An 18,785-nucleotide genomic window follows, 5' to 3' on the forward strand; every position below is an offset into this window, starting at 1 on the left:
ATATATACAAAATGACACATATACTAGGGAGCATAAAAAAAAGTCGATTTGTTTTTACTTTATACTCTGATAAATTGTTTGGTAGACACTTCAAAACAAAAAAAAAAACAAGACTGAGCTCTTAACATAATCGCTTTTCAGTTGCTTATTATTGTATTTTTTCTTAGTTATTGGAAAGAAAAATGCGTAACTCAATACGCACAATTTGATAGTTTAAATATTTTAAGGCATAATTCTGTTTTTCATTTATTTTATAATTTGCTAAAAACAAATTATTACTTTTAATAACTTTTGAACTGTGAGGTTTACGAAAAATTTTACAAGGCCATTTTAGTAGAAAATTCAATTCCGTACTACCATATTTTTATATGTAAGAGATAACATATTTTCTTCAGATAGATTTAAGTAGATACTGGTATAAGAATATAATAATAAGAAAAAAATATAAAACTGAAAAGCGAAATACCTTCCTATTGATATTAAGAGCTTATACTTGGAGAGAATTGTTATATGGTGTCTACCAACCAATTTTTCAGAGCGTATAGTGTGAAAAAAAAGAACCAAACTAGTATATACACTTGCTTTACATTTTCAAACCTCTTGTCAACACTTTCACCTGCTCATATCTACCACATAAATGACGCTATGTATTTGTATATACACGCACAAATAGTTAAATATTATAAAAGTCACCTGACCCCGGGTTGTTATCGCCAAGGCCACTTGTTGAATTTGTAAAATCTGTGTAAACATACAATATTTTATATGTCAAATTTGTTTTGACAGCATACAGTATGTATTTCTGGTTTATTATTATTGCTTTTTGCTGGTTTTCTGACTTTTTATTTTGCTGTCATTTTGTGGCTTGTGGGCAAGTCATAAGTTGACCTTTTTCATCCATTTTCATGATTTTTTTCCTTTTTGAATTTTGCCGCGCGCTGCAAATGTTCAGTCAGCACATGTGTGTGATTCTGTTTCAAAGATTTGCACCACACTTCATCTTAGTTGCTACATGTTTTACACTTTCTTCTTCTACCTACACTGCTGCTGCTTCTTCTTTCACATTTTAATACTCTCTTAACCAGCTTACACACTTTGCTGCTCGTGTTTTGTGTTTCGAAACTTTTTTTTTTAAAAACTTTAGTGTGAAAAAACTTTTGTAAAACTTGTGAGTAATATACCAAGCTATTTGCAAATATTCATGCATATGCTTGTATATGCGCGCGTATGCATGTGTGTTGGTGGCAAATAAGACTTGCTGTGCATTATTTTGTTCACAAAGTTCAACACTTTGATAATAGAGGCTTCTCAACATTTCATATTTATGTATGTTGGTATATTTATACCCTCAACAGGATATATTAAGTTAAGCACGAAGGTTGTAATACACAGAAAAAAACCTCCGAGACTTTATAAAGTATATACATATATATAAGTATAAATGATCCGAGCTTAGTCGATATACCCGAATTAGTTAGTCCCTTAAACTTAAAGATATCGGTCTGAAATTTTGCGCACGCTCTTTTCTCTACAAGAAGCAGTTCGTTTGTTGAAATCGTGGATATCGTAAAACTATAGCATATATGTAGTAATATAGTCCTATAGTCTTTGTATGGCAAACTTTTTAATTTGATAACATATCTTCACAAAATTTGTTTCAGATTACTGCCTATGACACCTCTATATTTTTTGAAGCAGTTGACCAGATTAAATTATTATAGCATATATGTAGCTGCCCTGCAAACTGGCCGATCCAATGAATTCCTTATATAGAAAAATTGTTTATTTGACAAGATATCTTCATGAAATTTGGCATAGATATTTGCCTAAGATAACGCTACAATCTCCGAATATATTATGCATATTAGATTCTTATAGCATATATGTAGCTGCCATATAAACTGACCGACCAAAAACAAGATAAAAATCTTTTTATGCTCTATTATGCGATAAGAAATGCACCTGTGAAAGATATTATAGCTAGATTATTTATTTATATATATTATTTCCCCTTTTTATAGGCAAAAATACAACAGAAAATGTTATAAATTTTTTTGTTCATGTATGTATGTGAATGTGTGTGTGCAGCTATTTTCTATGTATGCGCTTGCATAAAGTGTGTCGATAAATCCAATGAGTGCGAGACAGTAAATAAATTATGAAAACTGAAATTTGTAATCAGCGCAATAACTAGAGCAGTATGTATGTGAACTAGTAAATATACATACATCCATATATATTGTATATATACTCGTACATGCCATTCATGCTAGCGAATTGTGAGTGTGTCTCTCTGCAAAATTAATACGCAAATAAATGTGTGGCTTTGCCAGCAAATCAAAAGCGATATCTCAAATATACACATACACTTGTACATGTAAGTATGTAACTAATACTATGATAAATGCATTTACACTGACAGAATTTATTGCTGTTACTTTTCTTCTTGTTGTTGCAATAAATTTTTCTATGCAAACACTGTATTCAATCAAATTACTGACACTTCCAAAGCACACAAACACACACTCACACAGAAAGCTTTGGTAGTGCGACCGCAACATAATCACATATTGGACACCACACCGCAATTGCGTTTGTAATTGTAGATATCTGCGTCTGAATGCTCGTGTGCGCGGTGTTTTAGTGCGATAATTTTGATCATGCCAAAACACTAGTTCACTGTAAATTATTTTAAGAGGTAGCTTTCACGTGAATTATTTGCACAAATTTTGAACTTATTATCGTTACTTCTGTAGTTTAGAATCATAAATAAAAAAGTTTGTTTTAATTTTTAAATGATGATACGTGTCAAAACAAGAACAAACTTTAACTTCGGTTGAACCGAAGCTATAATACCCTTAACAAATAAAATAATTTATTGTATGACAGCTATATGCTATATTGATCCGATCTCAGCAAAACGTTCGGAGATTGTAGGGTTATTTTAAACAACAAACGATGCCAAATTTGGTGCACATACCTTCGTAAATAAAAAAGGTTTCCATGCAAGGACTTTTTTCTTTTGGATAATTCAGTTTGTAGGGCAGCTATATTCTATAGTAGACCGATATTGGCGGTATAGACGAATGTGCAGCTTCTTAAAGAGGAAAGAATGTGTACAGTATTTCAGATCGATATCTCAAAAACTGAGAGACTAGTCCGCATATATACAAACGGATATGGTTAAATCGACTCAGCAAATCTCGCTGATCATTTATATATATATATTTTATAAGTTCTCCGACTTTTCCTTCTGGGTGCTAAAAACTTCGTGGCAAACTTTATATACCCTGTTTTGGGTATAAAAGGTTAGTATGTGGCAGAAAAACTGTTTATTTTTTATAAATGTACACAAGTAGTCCTTTTTTAAATGTATGGTCCATATTTACCCCAAATTTTTCGTCATTACATACTGCGGACTGGTGTAGGAAGTCTTATACTATCTATAGTCAATATATTTCTTTATTTATTCAAATTTCATACTTTTGCTTATTATCAATGGAAAAGAAAAATACTTAGGATAGTAAAGTTGTCTGTTATAAGTTGTAGTCTCTATCATATAAGTGCAGAGGGCTTTGAACCTGCTGTAAAATTCTTAAAGCGACTAATAATAATTTCAGCCAATTCTTCTGTCAAAGGTGTGACTGCCGAGATGCTTCAACTTCAGTCTAGCGCAAGCTGGATAGTAAAGAAGAAAGTGTCTAACTGTTTAGCGTTCGTTTACTTCCATACAACCCTGCAAATACTCATCCGACAAAATTCCTAGGCTCATTGTATGTATACTAATCGGAACAGAATCTAATTAGAGCTCCTACAATTGCGACAAAAAGAATCTAGAACCAAATAGTGCAATAGACTTCTAAAATACCACACAAAACGGCAGCGAAGCTCTGACTCGTTCCCAGTCTAAAGAAATTTGATCAAAAGTGTACCTTGTGTGTGATCGCCAGCTTTGCAATTTCCAGCGATTTCGATATGACCAGGCTGCCAAAGAAATCTGATAATAAAATAGCTGGCTGATTATTAGCATACACCTAGATGAATTGAATGCTCATTTACTAAGTTTGAACGCACAGTCAGCTCTAGATCAGTTTTGTCTCTTAGCACTCGGAGGGTACAACTCAGAGTAGTACACCTACTGCTAATTTGATGGTAGCTACCTCTACTTGAAAGGCACTGCAGTAGTCTGCTAGCCTAAAACTAGAGTTGCAGGAGGTTAATCGTATCGTTGTCATTATTGAAATGTTGATATTTATACAATTAAATATTAGATATATACTATAGAAATCGTTAACGAACACTCATTTTACACTAATCTATATTCAGATTATATTCAGACTATGAAATATGAAATTTACTATAGGCATTCATGCCCAGAAAATATTTGGTATTTATAGATGTGGAGTTTTATGTTCTAAAAAAAATTAATGTAAGGCCATGTGGTCATAATCTTGTTCTTGTTCAGATCAAGATCCTAGTTTTTTGAAACAATTTTAGAGCTCTTCTTTCTCAATCCCAATACAACAAAAGAGTAATGAGATTTTACAGTAGCTCTATCATTTATTTTTAAGACCGCGAAGTTTGTAACACCCAGAAGGACAGCCTATATAATATACAAGTTTATATGTACATAATTCATCAGCGTGACGAGCTAAGTCGATTTACACCTATACGTTTGTCTGTCCGTCTGTCTATAAATACGTGAACTAGTCCCTCAGTTTTTTGAGTTATCAATCTGAAATTTTGCACACGACCTTTTTCTCCTCAAGAAACTGCTCATATTTCGGAACTGTCGATATCGGACCACTATAAGTATAGCATATAGCTGCCACATAGACTGACCAATTAAAATAAAGTTGATGAAAAACTTTTTTTTTGTGAAGGTTGAACCCGTAACGTTTTTTGGCCTTTTTCCTTTCACTTTACTCACACAGGGTCTGTTATTTTTCCTCAACTTGATGATTTCGAATAAATCAGACAACTCTACTCTCTCTGCATATATGCATTTTTTTGAACTGACTTTTTTAATGCATACACAACTATTATTAAAAAAAAAATATTCACGATTTTTTCCTTTGAAACGATTTCTCCCAAAAACTTTCACTTACATCCAATCTACACTAATCCGCCATAAAAATAGCAACCCTACATCCACAAATGTCTGCTATTTATTATTACAGTTTTTAGTTGAATTATTGCTGTTGTTGTTAGTTAATAGCAGAGTTTTGCATACAAATGGCCGGCCACCAACAGCCGCATGCATTTTTAATGAAGTGAACAACCGTAAAACAACTCCAACTTGATACTTAGCAAGGAAACAAAAATACTACAAAAACAAACAAGCATGTCGAATTTCATATGCAACAACGGATATATACACACACCCAAAAGCACATCCGGTAACTTATTACAACAAAAAGCACACATCCGAGTATGCAAGGCAAATCGCCCATATGGGCAACTGAGGTCTGGCTAGGCACGCAGCGAGCGTCTAAAACTAACAGTCTAGTAGGTCGATGGTAGGAGAAGCTTACTGTTCGGTTGCATATGGGGCCATATTTCATACACACACTAAATAATATACTTGCGTTTGCTATTCACCGACGCATACACAGGCGCACACATTCAACAATGTGTGTGTTTTATTAACGGTATATTTTTTATTTATTTATTTTTAGTTTTTCGAACGCCAAAGTTTTACGATTTCATGTTTTCGCTACTCTCTCTCTCTCGTTACAGGTGGATGGCGAGGAAAATATTGCGCTGAGTTTGAACTTTTTGCGCTTGCCTTGTCCGGCGCAGTACATCAAAGTACGTGACGGTCCATCGCTCTCATCGACGTTGCTCATTGAATTGAACGGCGGAAGTAATTTAAATATGCCAACACAAATAGAATCGAGTGGCGCGCAATTGTTGCTAGAGTTTTATGCGGGCGAAGCGAATGATGTGCCAGCGTCCGCCAACGGGCAAAACAACAACAATACGGTGGCGGGCAGCGTTAACGCCGCTTGCACCGGTGGCTTTTTGGCGAATGTCGAACAAATTGGTGAGTGTATATATACTTAAAGGTATTTATGTGTGTGTGGCCAGGCATGTGCTTGTGTGCGTATATTTGTTTTATTATTCTTGTACTTTTTTCATTTGCCAGTTTATTTTACGTTGTGTTTGTCTTTATTTCACTTTGGTGTTTGCACGTAAAGCGTATTAAATTAACGTTTATGCAGATACTATAGCATATATAGATATATAGATGCCAGTGCTGTTGAATAAGTCTGTGAATTTTTGAGGTTTTGAGTTTAAAATGAAATCAATTGAGATTATAATACTTTTGCGCATGAAAAAACGTTAACTTCGGCTGCACCGAAGCTGTAATATGCTTCACAGGTGCAGTTTTAATAGCATAAAATATCATTATCTCAATATTGATTGATCAATTTATATTGCAGCTATATGCTTTAGTAGTCCGATCAGAACAATATTCTCGAAGATTGTTGTCTTGCCTAGGACAATAATCTATGTCAAATTTCAGAGATGTAACCCTAGGCTAACTGTATCATACCTAAATTACAAAAAAAAATATTGCAGTACTATCGACTTGTCAAACTGCTCTCGTGCCTTTGCAAATAAATTTTTATATTCACAAATCTCGCATAACTTTATTTTTTAACAAACCTTTATCTATTATGCCACAAAGTTTACGGCGCAGCGTGGTAGATTATTGAAAAGCAATTGTATTTCTGATAGATATGAGCAAGTTTGTTGCTGTTTTAGGATGTTTTCGAATTTTTGAAACAGTAAATTTGTTAGTTTCAAGGGCTTTGCGCCCAGTGTGTGTATATAGAAAGTTTGAAGGATGCTGCCAGGCCGATTTATATTCAACCAAGGTAGTATAATTTTAACGCCAAAATTGCCAAAATGTGCTCTTAAGAAATAGAAAGTAGCACTTTCTTATAAGAAATAGAAAGTAGCACTTTCTATAAACTAAATTCCACTGGTGCTTAATATATAAAAATATAATTTAAACTAGAATAATAAAAATGTTGGGCAAATTTCTGGTCCTACCCAGGCAGGTAATGTCTACATAATGTCTTAAAACATGAAAATGCTTCAAACGAAATTTATAAGCCTTTAGTAGTTTGAATTATAGACAGAAAGGAAGAGAAGTTCGGTGTTAAATCGCACGATCTTGGAACCCACGCCTAATAGCCACGACGCGAGTTAAAAGTTTCCTTCAATTAATTGTTTGTTTCGTTAATTGTATGGCATGTAGCACCATCTTGTTTTAAACGAAGGTCATCCACATCAATATATAACGGCATAAAAAACTTTCTCAAATGGTCTTGAAGGTAACAGTCTTTAGTTGGTCAAAAGACGAGCACCGTTTCAGCTACAAAGAATCTGTTTACAAGGGATCCAAACTACTCTTCTTCAAAACAACAACTTTTCGTTAGTTCTGGCTTTTTTGTGAAGATTATATTCAACACAAAACTCGCACCTAAATGAACTTAACCCTAGTAAGATAACGATACGTTGACTAGACTTTCATTTGTATTCGACGCAACTGCAAACGCATAGCTTGCTCAGTCGGTCCTTATGTCGTTGTGTACCTAGTAAGACTGAAAATGAATGAAATAACTGGTCACAGTGAGACATCGAATAATTATAAAAACTTTTTTTACATTTTTATATTCTTTAAAAGAAGTTACGCATCGTTATCTTTTCAGTGGTATAAAATAGCGTTATCTTTCTAGGCTTAAGCGACGATTTATTTGAGCTAAGTTAATCAGGACTCCAATGAGATGAGACTTATAAGCCTTTCTTAAGCTATTAAGACAAAAAATAAATAAAAAGTTATTACAAATAATTATTGTCAGTCTTAAAATTGCAGAAATTTGCACATCGCCTTGGTACATTTAATACAAATTGCTGCTCCTTTTTGATTTATAAATCACCCAAGCGGCATCACTGACAACAGTATTTGTTTTACGCTTCCTTTTAGTGTTTCTCCCTCGGCAAACTTTGTTTTCTGTTTTTTTTTTTTGGTGTTAGTTTAATAAAATAAGTCTATTTGTAATGTGAATGCGACAAATTTCTATCCACTTTTTATACAATTTATATTTTCCATTTTTTATTTTATATTTTTTTGTTGGTTTTGGCTTTTACTCGCTCTTCGCCACAATGTCCTTTCGCTTTCATGCTAATGATGTTGACTTTTGCATATTTTCTACAACTTTACTATATTTGTGTGACTTTTCACTATGGTAACTCGTACTTTTTTCGCTTTATTTTTCCCCTTTATTTTATTTTTTTTTTACACATTTTTACTATTTTCTTACATACTACTTTCTGTATATTCATTTTGTCAGCGCTCAATGAGACAACAACAACTTTACTGGCCGCTGCCACCAGCAGATTGTCGGCAAAGAATCGCAACGTTTCGCAGAAGCCAAAATTTAGTCGTTCGAAATTTACGTTGGTCCACTTGAGTGCGGTGGTCTTTGCCAGCATCATTATCTTGATCAGCGCCTTGTTGGGTAAGTACCGTAAAAAAACCACAAACGAATGCGGGCGCAGCGACGGCAAGTTGGGGATGGCAATAAGTGTTTTCTCAGTGCAAGCCAAGCCAAAATGTTGAATATTTGTATCTAGTGAAAAAGTGAGCAAATTTAGAATTGAAAAGGGGAAAATGAAAGGATTGCGTGTGACCGCAAAATAAGACGTACAGCCATACATCCATATATACATATTAATACAAATACAAAATGCATATTATATTTAAGGACGTTAAACATTTCTCTGTAATGTATAAATAGTTATGTGGGTATTTAGACCAGTGACACAGTGGGAAAAATATGTAAAAAAATTTTTTAATAAAGTAAAAATAAACTTCTCGCAATGTTTGCTGTTTCGATACTTACACCATATTCCGGCCGACAATTAATCACAAACTGTAGGCTGTTGAATAGATTAGCTCCCTAATCTACTGGATTTAGCAAGATTTCGCCACACAAAAATGACACCGCGCGATTCTGATTTAGCGCCATCTGTTTGTCACATTTTGTTTTATCACTCTGATTTTGACACTGCGAACTGTCCAAGTGAAAATATTCTTATTATTACCAATTGGTTGGTAAACACCTCTAAAAAAGGCTCTTCAAGTCTAATCTTGTTTCAGAAAGTTCTCATTAAGTGAAGCTCTTACAAGTTCGATTAATATTTACACTGCATAAATGACACTTCCTTGTGACCAATCCACTAGTTATCTACTTGTTTTCTGAAATTATATCTCACTAGGCATAAATTTCCAACGATCAGCTGATTTTGTAGAGGTTGACATTAATTTGTTTAATTCCACAATTCTTTCAATTAGCCCCACTGTCAAACAGCATGGTCTGTAACTGGATAAAACAAAATTTAATAATTTACATATTTTTTTCGCATAAAGACTCGGGTTTCAAAGCTTTTAAGCTCGTACTATAAACGAAGCTGATAGCCAATAAATTCACGGATGTTTCGTTATACAAGTATTTGTACGCCTACGAGACTACGCGCTGCCAAACGTCGCTACATAATTTGTGCCATGCTGCGCGCATTAACTGGCTGTCAAGAAATTTTTCGATTATTCTACCACTTGATTTGCTTTCGTAGGATTTGGGTAATGCTTCAGCGGCTTTGGCAGCTATTAGTGGCTTTTCAGATCAGTTTTATACACCTATAAAAATATCTTTTACAAGAAAGCAAACTAAAGCCTCGAACATTAGAGGGCTGTTAGCAAATCGTACTGCGGCAAATGCTTCCTTCCCTTATTTTTACATTTTAGTCTCTTATGGCTGGCTGGCTGCTGTTCTCGACGCTGCTTGTACGCAGCTTTGCGGATTTTCAGCCTTTCGGAAATAAAAATCTTTACTTTTATCGCTATTTGCTTTTAAATGCGACTTTTTGTCTTAACTGCATACTTTTAGGTGCGCAATATGTTGTACGTTATCGCAAGTACCATTTGGCAGTGGCGCGTCGTCGTGATGAAGGCTCTCGCCTGCATACACCACGCGCCTCCATGAGCTCCTTGCAAGGACCGCCGTCACGCGCCATTTCGACTACCACGCTGCTATCGGAGGTCATCTATTTGGTGAAGATGCGTCCGAAACATCAGTTACGTCACTCCATATTGCGGGAGAGCGTCGATGCGGAGAATTTGGCACACGAAACGGAATTCAATGACCCCGAAGAAGAAGAGGATGCCAAAACAACGACACGCATGGTAAAGTGGTAAGTGTAGCTGTGTGTGTGTGTGTGTGCTTAGTGACCGAAGAAAACACATAAAAAGTGTAGAATCGAAACTTACAAGATATTTTACAAACCCTTATCGCTGACTTCACTCATTTTGCATAATACTTTCTTGCAGCGATGAAGAGCGTGGCAGTAACAGCTCAGTTGTCACTTTGCGCAATGAAATCTCACAATCGCCTGAATCTGTAAGTGGTATCAGTCGTTCGCCTTCATTAGAGGAGGCTTTGGGCTCCACTACGGCCGCCGGCGAGACCAGCGGCATTTTTAGTGGCACGCTGACACGCAAGGACAGCGGTAAGGACACCGAGTCGATCATTTCATCGGGCATGAGCTCAATTTGCGCTAGTCCGCCTATCAGACATTCCAGTCGGTTCAACCGTTATGGTCCCTCGGGTACATTGATGCCACATTCAGCACAACACTTAGATCAAACGACGCTCAGCGATCGCGATTCATTGCGTTCGTCGCTACGCGAATACGTGTCACGTTGTGCGAGTGCATCGCTGACAAATGTGAGTTTAGACTGCTAAAGGTTACATTTTAGCGTTGCTTAACAGGTTTAGACTTTTATTGAAATTATTTTCATTTGATTGGTACATTTTAGGGCTGCTATTCACCAGCTGCAAGCGTCGTCAGCACAGCCACCATACGTACCACCAATCCTAAGGAGAGCAAAGAGAAGCAAAATCGCAAAAAATTACTTGCACGTCCCGGTTCAGAATTTTCACTGGGCAATCAAGAAGAGCTCGAGCTCGATTACTACGATTACAATGTGATAAACGCCGGCGCAGCACCGGGCTCCTATTTGGGCATGGATCCGGCGCAATTGATCTGGGTGCCACCGCTTGAGGTGATAACCGATTTGCGTGATGAAGATGATAAAACACCCGAACCAATGCAAGAGCCCGACGAGACTGAGCCGCTCTATGAGGAGATCAAAATGCCGCGTTATGGACATTATTTGAGCGCGCGCAGCAACACAGAGTCGAGCGCTAACACTAACAGCAATACAACACCCTCATCCGACGAGCTCTCACCACTCAGCAGTGAACTGCATTCGAAAGCTTCCTCGCCAACAGCCGAAATGAATCTGAAGAATACACTGCTGCAGCAAAACATATCCACAAGCGCCGGCATCAAACAACCCACACCCTACTTTTCGCGCAAACAACGTCGCCATGCCAAGCAGCAATCACGTTCCACCTCCTCACTACGCAGCGGTGCACGTGATGTTGTCATACAAATGCAACAGTTGTGCAGCACTAAATCCGCACGTAATATACGCAAATCACCGACAGCATCGGTGGAAGCGGAGGATGTCATGTCGGCGCATGCAACACCACGTGGCTCTCCCGAAATACCCGCTGTATTGGTCAATTCCATCACCGACTCGATGACCGAGTCTATGACGGGCTCCTATGTAGAAAAAGAAACTTTGGTCGAGAAGCAAACATCACCAGAGTTAAGTGAGGGCCTACTCGGCTTAGATGACATACAATTCGCCGATGAAAGCGAAAGCGATCACGATGTGTCCAAGCAAAAGTGCAGCAAATATGAGCAGGTGAAGCCGAAAACGGTGTCCTCAATCAAGGCGCGCATGCAACACTCATCAACGGTGGCGGCCAAATTAAAGCGCGTCAGCGCCGACAGTGCAATATTGGAGAAACGCGGTCTAGTCAAAGAGCCAAGCTCGTATCGCATCGAAACGAATGTATGAGTAATAAGTAATTGGAATTATTTTGTGGTGGCGCTTGAGCGCGCAAGAGCTGAGCTCACAATGATTTGAGGATAACTCATGAAAACAGACAAACCTACTTGATAATGCATGCATACATCAACACATACATATACATACATATATATTATATAATTGGTAAGCGTAAATTATTATGACATAATACTACTTAGGGGAAGCGCTGAAAATTAGCTGACGATTGTTCCATTGATTACTAATTATGGGTATCTGTTTCGTTTCCCTTACCATGTAAATACATATGATGACGGTAATTATTAAAGTGTAGACGTGTAGGTTAAAAAAAAAAAAAAAAAACAGAGAAATAACAGTTTCAAGTATGTGCAACAAAGGCGTTTTCTAAGTAATTACACTGATCGTATATAAATACCTTGTGACCAAAAATGTTTACATACATACATATGCATACAAACGTACATATTACAACTAATATCTATAGTAGCTATTAAATGTCTGCCAAGTTTATTGAAATCGAAATGGCTTGCGTTGAAGTGGAGGCAAAGTTTGCAACTAGCTTGTAGGTAGAAAGTCTGCGCTTAAATTGAGGTTATTAATATTAAGAAATTGTGAGCAAACATATCGTTCGTTAGACTTACAAGCGTCCTTGAGCGGTTAGACCAGTTTATGATTTTCAAAACTGTCATTTTATTTTGGCTTAAAGTAAACTTAAAATATTATTTTAGTAAAATATTGAGAAAAAATGCATAATCCAATCGGACACTGCAAGTGGTAATGCCCAGTTCACTCTGTTTCAGCTTTTCACCTTTTTTTTATAAGCATTTTTTGGTAACAAAGTTTACTTTGTTTTACAAGTCCGCCATTTGTCTTCGTACGACCGTTTGAAATTTTGAGCACTTTTTCTATATATAATTTATAAGATTTTTTCCATATACACCGGAGAGCTATTTTCAAATTATTTTTATTTTTCAGCAACATATTAGTTGATTTTTTTGGCCAAAAACCTAGTTTTTTTACTTCAGATTTTTAAAAAATTAAAAATAATTTTTTAAAAATTTGAATTTCCAAAAACACTATAGAATAATTGCTGCTATTGCCGTATTTTGAATTATTTCTTCGTGCAAGTTTACTTCAGTAGCCGTCTTTTTATATCAAAAACAAGAGAGAATGTTAACTTCGACTGAATCGAAGCTATAATACCTACCCAGGTGAATTTTTGATAGCAAAAAAGGGAATAAAATATCTTTGTTCTGATTTGCCTCGATCAGTTTGTATGGCAGCTATATGCTATAGTTGTACAATCTGAACACATTTTTTGGATATTATAGCAATTCTTTGAATAATAATCTATGCTAAATTTCGCAAAGATAGCTTGTCAATTAAAAAATTTTTCGGTACAAGGTTTTGAGTTTGATCGGTCAGTGGGTATGGCAGCTCTGGCAAATGAGTAGCTTCTTGTTGCGAAAATATAGGGTCTCTGACGTTTTCTTCGGGGTGTTACAAACATCGTAGCAAACTTAATATTCCTTGTTCAATGTAAGTATAGCAAATTGTATGCATTCAAATACTTAATCAATATGGGATGAAAGAATAAATTCGATTAATATTTCCTTACTCCCAAAATAATCAAAGTTAGACCTTTTTGAATACTCTGGACTGGCCTAGCCCCTTCAGTCTAATTAGCACAATTTACAAGTATTAAAAATGTATATCAATATTTGAAATTAAAATTCATTGTATAAACTTATACATATATAGGTATAATATAATATCTATGAACAGGATTTCCACTTAGCTCGACTTGGTCCTTTTATTCTCTCAAAACACATAATTCATATATTCTGGTATAATTTGTAAGTTGGCTTCAAGACGCCATTTGAAGACAAAGAAATTTCGCTACGTCGTGTCGTGCAGTATTCTACGTGTTTAAAGAATAATGCATTCATTCGGTGTTGTTTGTTTCCAACAACTTCTCCATAATAAAATGTCGGCTACGCTCTTAATTCACACTCACTCACTCTTTGCTGGACAAAATGTACAATAATGAACATATCCAACAGGGTTGCCTTCAATTAATTATGATCAATTTTGTTATTTACATAAACTTTTTTTTCATATGCTCAACTGACAAAGACTTTACGCTCCCAAAAATACAAATTAACAAAAAAATGTATTTTTAATTTTAATTGAGAAAATTACATGTTTTTAAAAAATCACTCCAGTCTTTCCACTTTATAAAATTGCCTCCACTTTACGCTGCCACACAAATTTTCTTGCTAAAGTTTCTGAAAGACATTAAAGATAACCTAAACAAATCTGTTAAAGCCTGTACTCACTTACTTCGTACCTATTTGTCCTCTACGAAAAGTAGTAATTAGTTGATAAATACGCACTTAGGTGTAGACTTCTACAAAATATCAGCAAACCAAATTCAAAAAAATTAAGTAATGAATAAATGAATAAATTTAAGAATAGAAAGGTACTTGAAAAGCAAGAAACTAAATTATTACTTTAATAAAATTAAAATTTAATGAATTAAGCAGCAGCAAAGAGATACATTAAAAATAATAATATAAATCACTACTTAGTAATGATAAAGAACGCAAAAATTATAAGATTAATATAATATATGTATTTGGAAAAAAGAAATATTAATTGTTTTAATAAACAATTGGAAATTATGGCATGTGTTTCAAAATTAGCGCGAATTGGATTTTGTTAGATTTTAAAGTAACATTACGCTTAATGTGCATTTAACTATTTGGTAATCAAAAGTAATTTAATGAATTGAAAAGAAAAATCTGTCAAAAAAAAACTTCCTTAATTAATTTTTCTATTTATTCGCAAAGTTAAAAGTTTAAATTCAAAAACAAATCTTTGAGCATAAAAAGACTATCCTTAATTTTTGTTTTATTTTTTCGATTAGTTAAAAAAATTTGAAAAAGAAAACTAACTTTTAAAGAATGTTCTCATATAGTATATATTGTTTTATAAATATTACTTAAAAAAAAGTTTACCTAAAATTTATATTAATTCACCTACAAAGATTAGCGGCCTTGTTATTTTGAGTTAATTTATACAAAAATACACTAACTCTACGTAAAAAAAAGTTCTAGTCAATTTTATTTAATAATAATTTATGATTTAAGTTAGTCTTAAAAACACTGTAAAAAGCTTTTGATATAGCATAAACCAGAAAAAAAGTTAATTATTGTAAATCACTAACTACTATAAAAATATAAAATTAATCTAACTACTCGTATTAGTAATGTTTTAGCGTATAGCGTATTTGTTTTATTTCTCAAATACTAAGTCAATTAGTTTTGAGCAGATTGCAATATACGTCATATATTTTTACTCATAATGAGTTTGCTTTCCGCAGCCGCATAAAATATTTATTTCATAGCTATTAAGACTACACCAAGGTATATATTTGTATGCCTATCAAGTTAAGCGTAAAAGTTGTAAATAATTTTCAAAAATACGCATACATACCAAAAGACAACAGAAATAAATAGTAATATGTATAACTACAATACAGAATACTATAACAAATACAGAATAAATATTTATTGATGAAATAAAATACGAACGTGAAGTTTTTTATGTATTAAGTATTAGTTGGTATAAAAGTTATAGCAGCCAAAGAGCTTTCAAGCTTTTGAAAGTGTCTTAGAGCTTGCTGAGCCACTACGATTTAATGAGCTTTAATGCTAAAGTAATTTGAGCTTTACTGAAAGCTTGCTGGTTTTGTTATTTAATATTAGAAAGTAAAGTAAACGCCTAAAAAGCTTTAAGAGCTTTTTTTTAGTACATAGTGGTGCATTTATGTGCCTTAAAAAAAGCTCTGCGAAATTATCGTGAATAAACGCAATATTTTATTTGAATCAAAAGGTAAAATAACGAGAATAAAAATTTCGATCGCCCACATAGAGCGAATAAAGCTTTCATAGAGTTAAATAAATTTATTCTAATAAATCCAAGGTTAATTTTAAATTTAAATTGGTTCAACTACAACCACTTTACCGACAGGCCCAACCAAACTCATATATAAAAAAAAATATTTATATATTGTATATAATATTATATATAACTACACAATAAAGAAAAACAATTTAATTATTATTGATTACGCGGTAACTCTGACACTTCGGTATGCGAAAAGTTCTGTTACAGAATACCCATCCACACGACGCATGCAGATTGGTGGATGTAAATAAGCATGATCAAAGCGCTCTTCTTACATTTTCTGCTTTACTTTTTCATATGCTTTCTGTGCTCCAGGTAAATTACCATTATTCCGTAATGCAATTTAAGATTTGTTGCGAAGGATATGTATGGTAAACTAATGTATATTTTTGATACGTATGGGTTGTTCTATGAATTCTGAGCACCTAATATTTAGTCAGTAATATTATACAATATGAAATTTCATCTGTCTGTCATCAAGTATGTCATTCTGTTGTTGTTTGTTACTTGCGAGATGGTGATAATTTTGAGAAAAACTTTGTTGGAATAACTAGGAGTTCAGAAGCAGCAAGCAGGCACCAACCAAAAATGGTACCTGACTGCATTTTTGGCACATCAGATGCAGTTTTGATTGGTTGATGGATGGATGGATTAGTGTGTTGTTGAATATATGTAGCTTGTTAGGTGTGAAAGCATAAGTGAAGTAACAAAAACCAAAATTACTTTCGCATGTTCACATCTGCTTGCTCGCTGCGTGCCTAGTACTTCGGGAGCGTATATTTTTTTGTTTTGAGTACATCAATGACGTTTGGTTTGAGCAATTCTACTAGGCAAACAGAGACAGCAAGCGGACCTTTGCGAAAAGTATATTCTGTGCCTTTTTATTAGAATGGAATGTAGCTGTGATTGGTTGATTGATATGTGCTACTGGAACGTAGTTAAGTATGTGGCAACATGAGAAAAGAGAGAGGAATGACGTTTGCTGACTTTTGCACGGTTGCTCTCAGCTGCTTACTGAGCGCCTGATATTTTAGCAGAATTTGGCTTAGAGTTGACAGAATTTTTTTTTTATTTTACTTGTATGCTCTAACGATATTTGGGGAATTAAAAAATTCCGAAATGCAGTGCGGTTGCTGACTAGCGAAATGTGATAGGAGTTCAGAAACAGCACGAATATATTTAAAGCAAATGCATACTGTGGTTTTGTCACAATGAAATGCAGCTGTCTTGATATTTGTTATTGTGTTGTGGAACATAAGCATGAATATGCTAAGAGGTAGGAAAATGACAATTGGGCAGTCGCCTTCGTCTGCTTGCTGCGCGCCTGTTACTTACGTGAGGTTTCATTAGCGCCGTTTGTGGTTAGGAAGTGTGTCGCACACTGCAGTAGTGTCACGAAATATGAGCAGTACAAAACATTATTATTTCTTCGTTAAATGCTATAGAACATTTTTAGAATAAATTGATTTTCCGCTAAAAAATTAAATGAAACACTTTGATTACAATGTTTTTAATTAAATTTCTTTAACATTTTATTTTATTTAATGGTTTCTATTTTTTGATGATTTTTTAATAGCTCAAATCTTATGCTTTAATATATATTACATCAGGAAGTGGTGTTTTATTGGAGGTTTTGAGGCGGTGAGAGTTTTGAGGAAAGTGTTTTTACAAAGTGTTTAGTAAATATTTTATGGTGTTTTAAAAGTATTCATATATTTTTGGTTGGAAAAGTTTTTTTTAATATATAAATACATATTTTTATATATTTGGCTAGAAAATATATTTTATGCAGCTTTATGGTACATAATATGATATTACAAAACTGACATTCGTCTTTTGTTGTTTTTAGTGGTTTGTTTAATCTTTATATAAATAGAGAACGCGCGAATACAAAATGCACATCTAGATAGTTTTTTTTTTAATATAATTGATTTAACTAACATTTATTTACTTTATTTGTAAACAAATAGCTTTGCTAAATAGTTTTAATTTGCTAAATGACATATAAATACTTACTAATAAATTTATTTGATTGATTTTCATAGAGGCTTTTAGGTATTCACAAAAAATTTTAAACTATTATTATTTTTTTAACATAACTTTGGGAATGTTATTTCCTGTTCTGTATATTTAAATATATTTTTATATGTTTTTATATGCATTTAAGTTTCTTTTATAATAATGTGCATACAGCTTAATTAACGCTGTATTATTTAAAAATTATTTGATGGCAAAGTTTTTTTTTTTTGTGATTGCTTTAAATAATATTCACGAAAATCTTTAACGCATTTTTAAAGCAAACATATAAAGATTTTAATAAAGTTATTAATTACTAAATATATTTTCTTTTTTAAATTTTTTTTTAACATTTTATTCTTTTGTAATTTTTTCCATACACATTTAATAATTATTCTATCAAATATATTATTATATTTTATCATTTTTAATTTTTAATAATTTTTAATGCAATTTAATTTTTTTTTCATAATTTTTATTTTCTAATAATATTTAATTTTTTTATTTGGTTTTTTGATAAATTATATTTTTTTAATAAATTATATATTTTTAATAATATTTAATTTTTTTATTTAGTTTTTTGACAAATTATATTTATTTAATAAATTATATATTTGTATTAAGTTTTATTTATCGTAATAATTTTTATTTTTTTTTCCATACACTTTCTATAATTATTTTTTTTTCTATTCACCGAAACTTTTTTTGTTTGATTTTTTCCGTTATGCAATCTATTTAATTTCGTATTTAGCTTTCGCTGACCCCTACTGCACCACCTGTAGTGGCGTATTACGCTATTAAA

At 33.6% G+C, this 18,785-nt stretch overlaps 1 protein-coding gene across 1 annotated transcript in view; it reads left to right on the forward strand.

The window, feature by feature from the left end:
* gogo (golden goal) overlaps positions 1-14,889 on the forward strand; it is a 43,607-nt gene extending 28,718 nt beyond the window's left edge. Inside the window, exons 5-9 of the mRNA XM_070111374.1 lie at positions 5,740-6,046; positions 8,367-8,534; positions 9,963-10,266; positions 10,403-10,799; positions 10,892-14,889. Of these exons, the coding sequence (XP_069967475.1) occupies positions 5,740-6,046; positions 8,367-8,534; positions 9,963-10,266; positions 10,403-10,799; positions 10,892-12,004 (2,289 nt within the window). The 3' untranslated portion in view covers positions 12,005-14,889. The remainder of the gene's footprint in view (positions 1-5,739; positions 6,047-8,366; positions 8,535-9,962; positions 10,267-10,402; positions 10,800-10,891) is intronic.
* The last annotated feature ends 3,896 nt before the right edge of the window (positions 14,890-18,785 follow it).

The sequence above is a fragment of the Bactrocera oleae genome, chromosome 6, assembly GCF_042242935.1.
Source record: "Bactrocera oleae isolate idBacOlea1 chromosome 6, idBacOlea1, whole genome shotgun sequence".
Taxonomy (NCBI): Eukaryota; Metazoa; Arthropoda; class Insecta; order Diptera; family Tephritidae; genus Bactrocera; species Bactrocera oleae.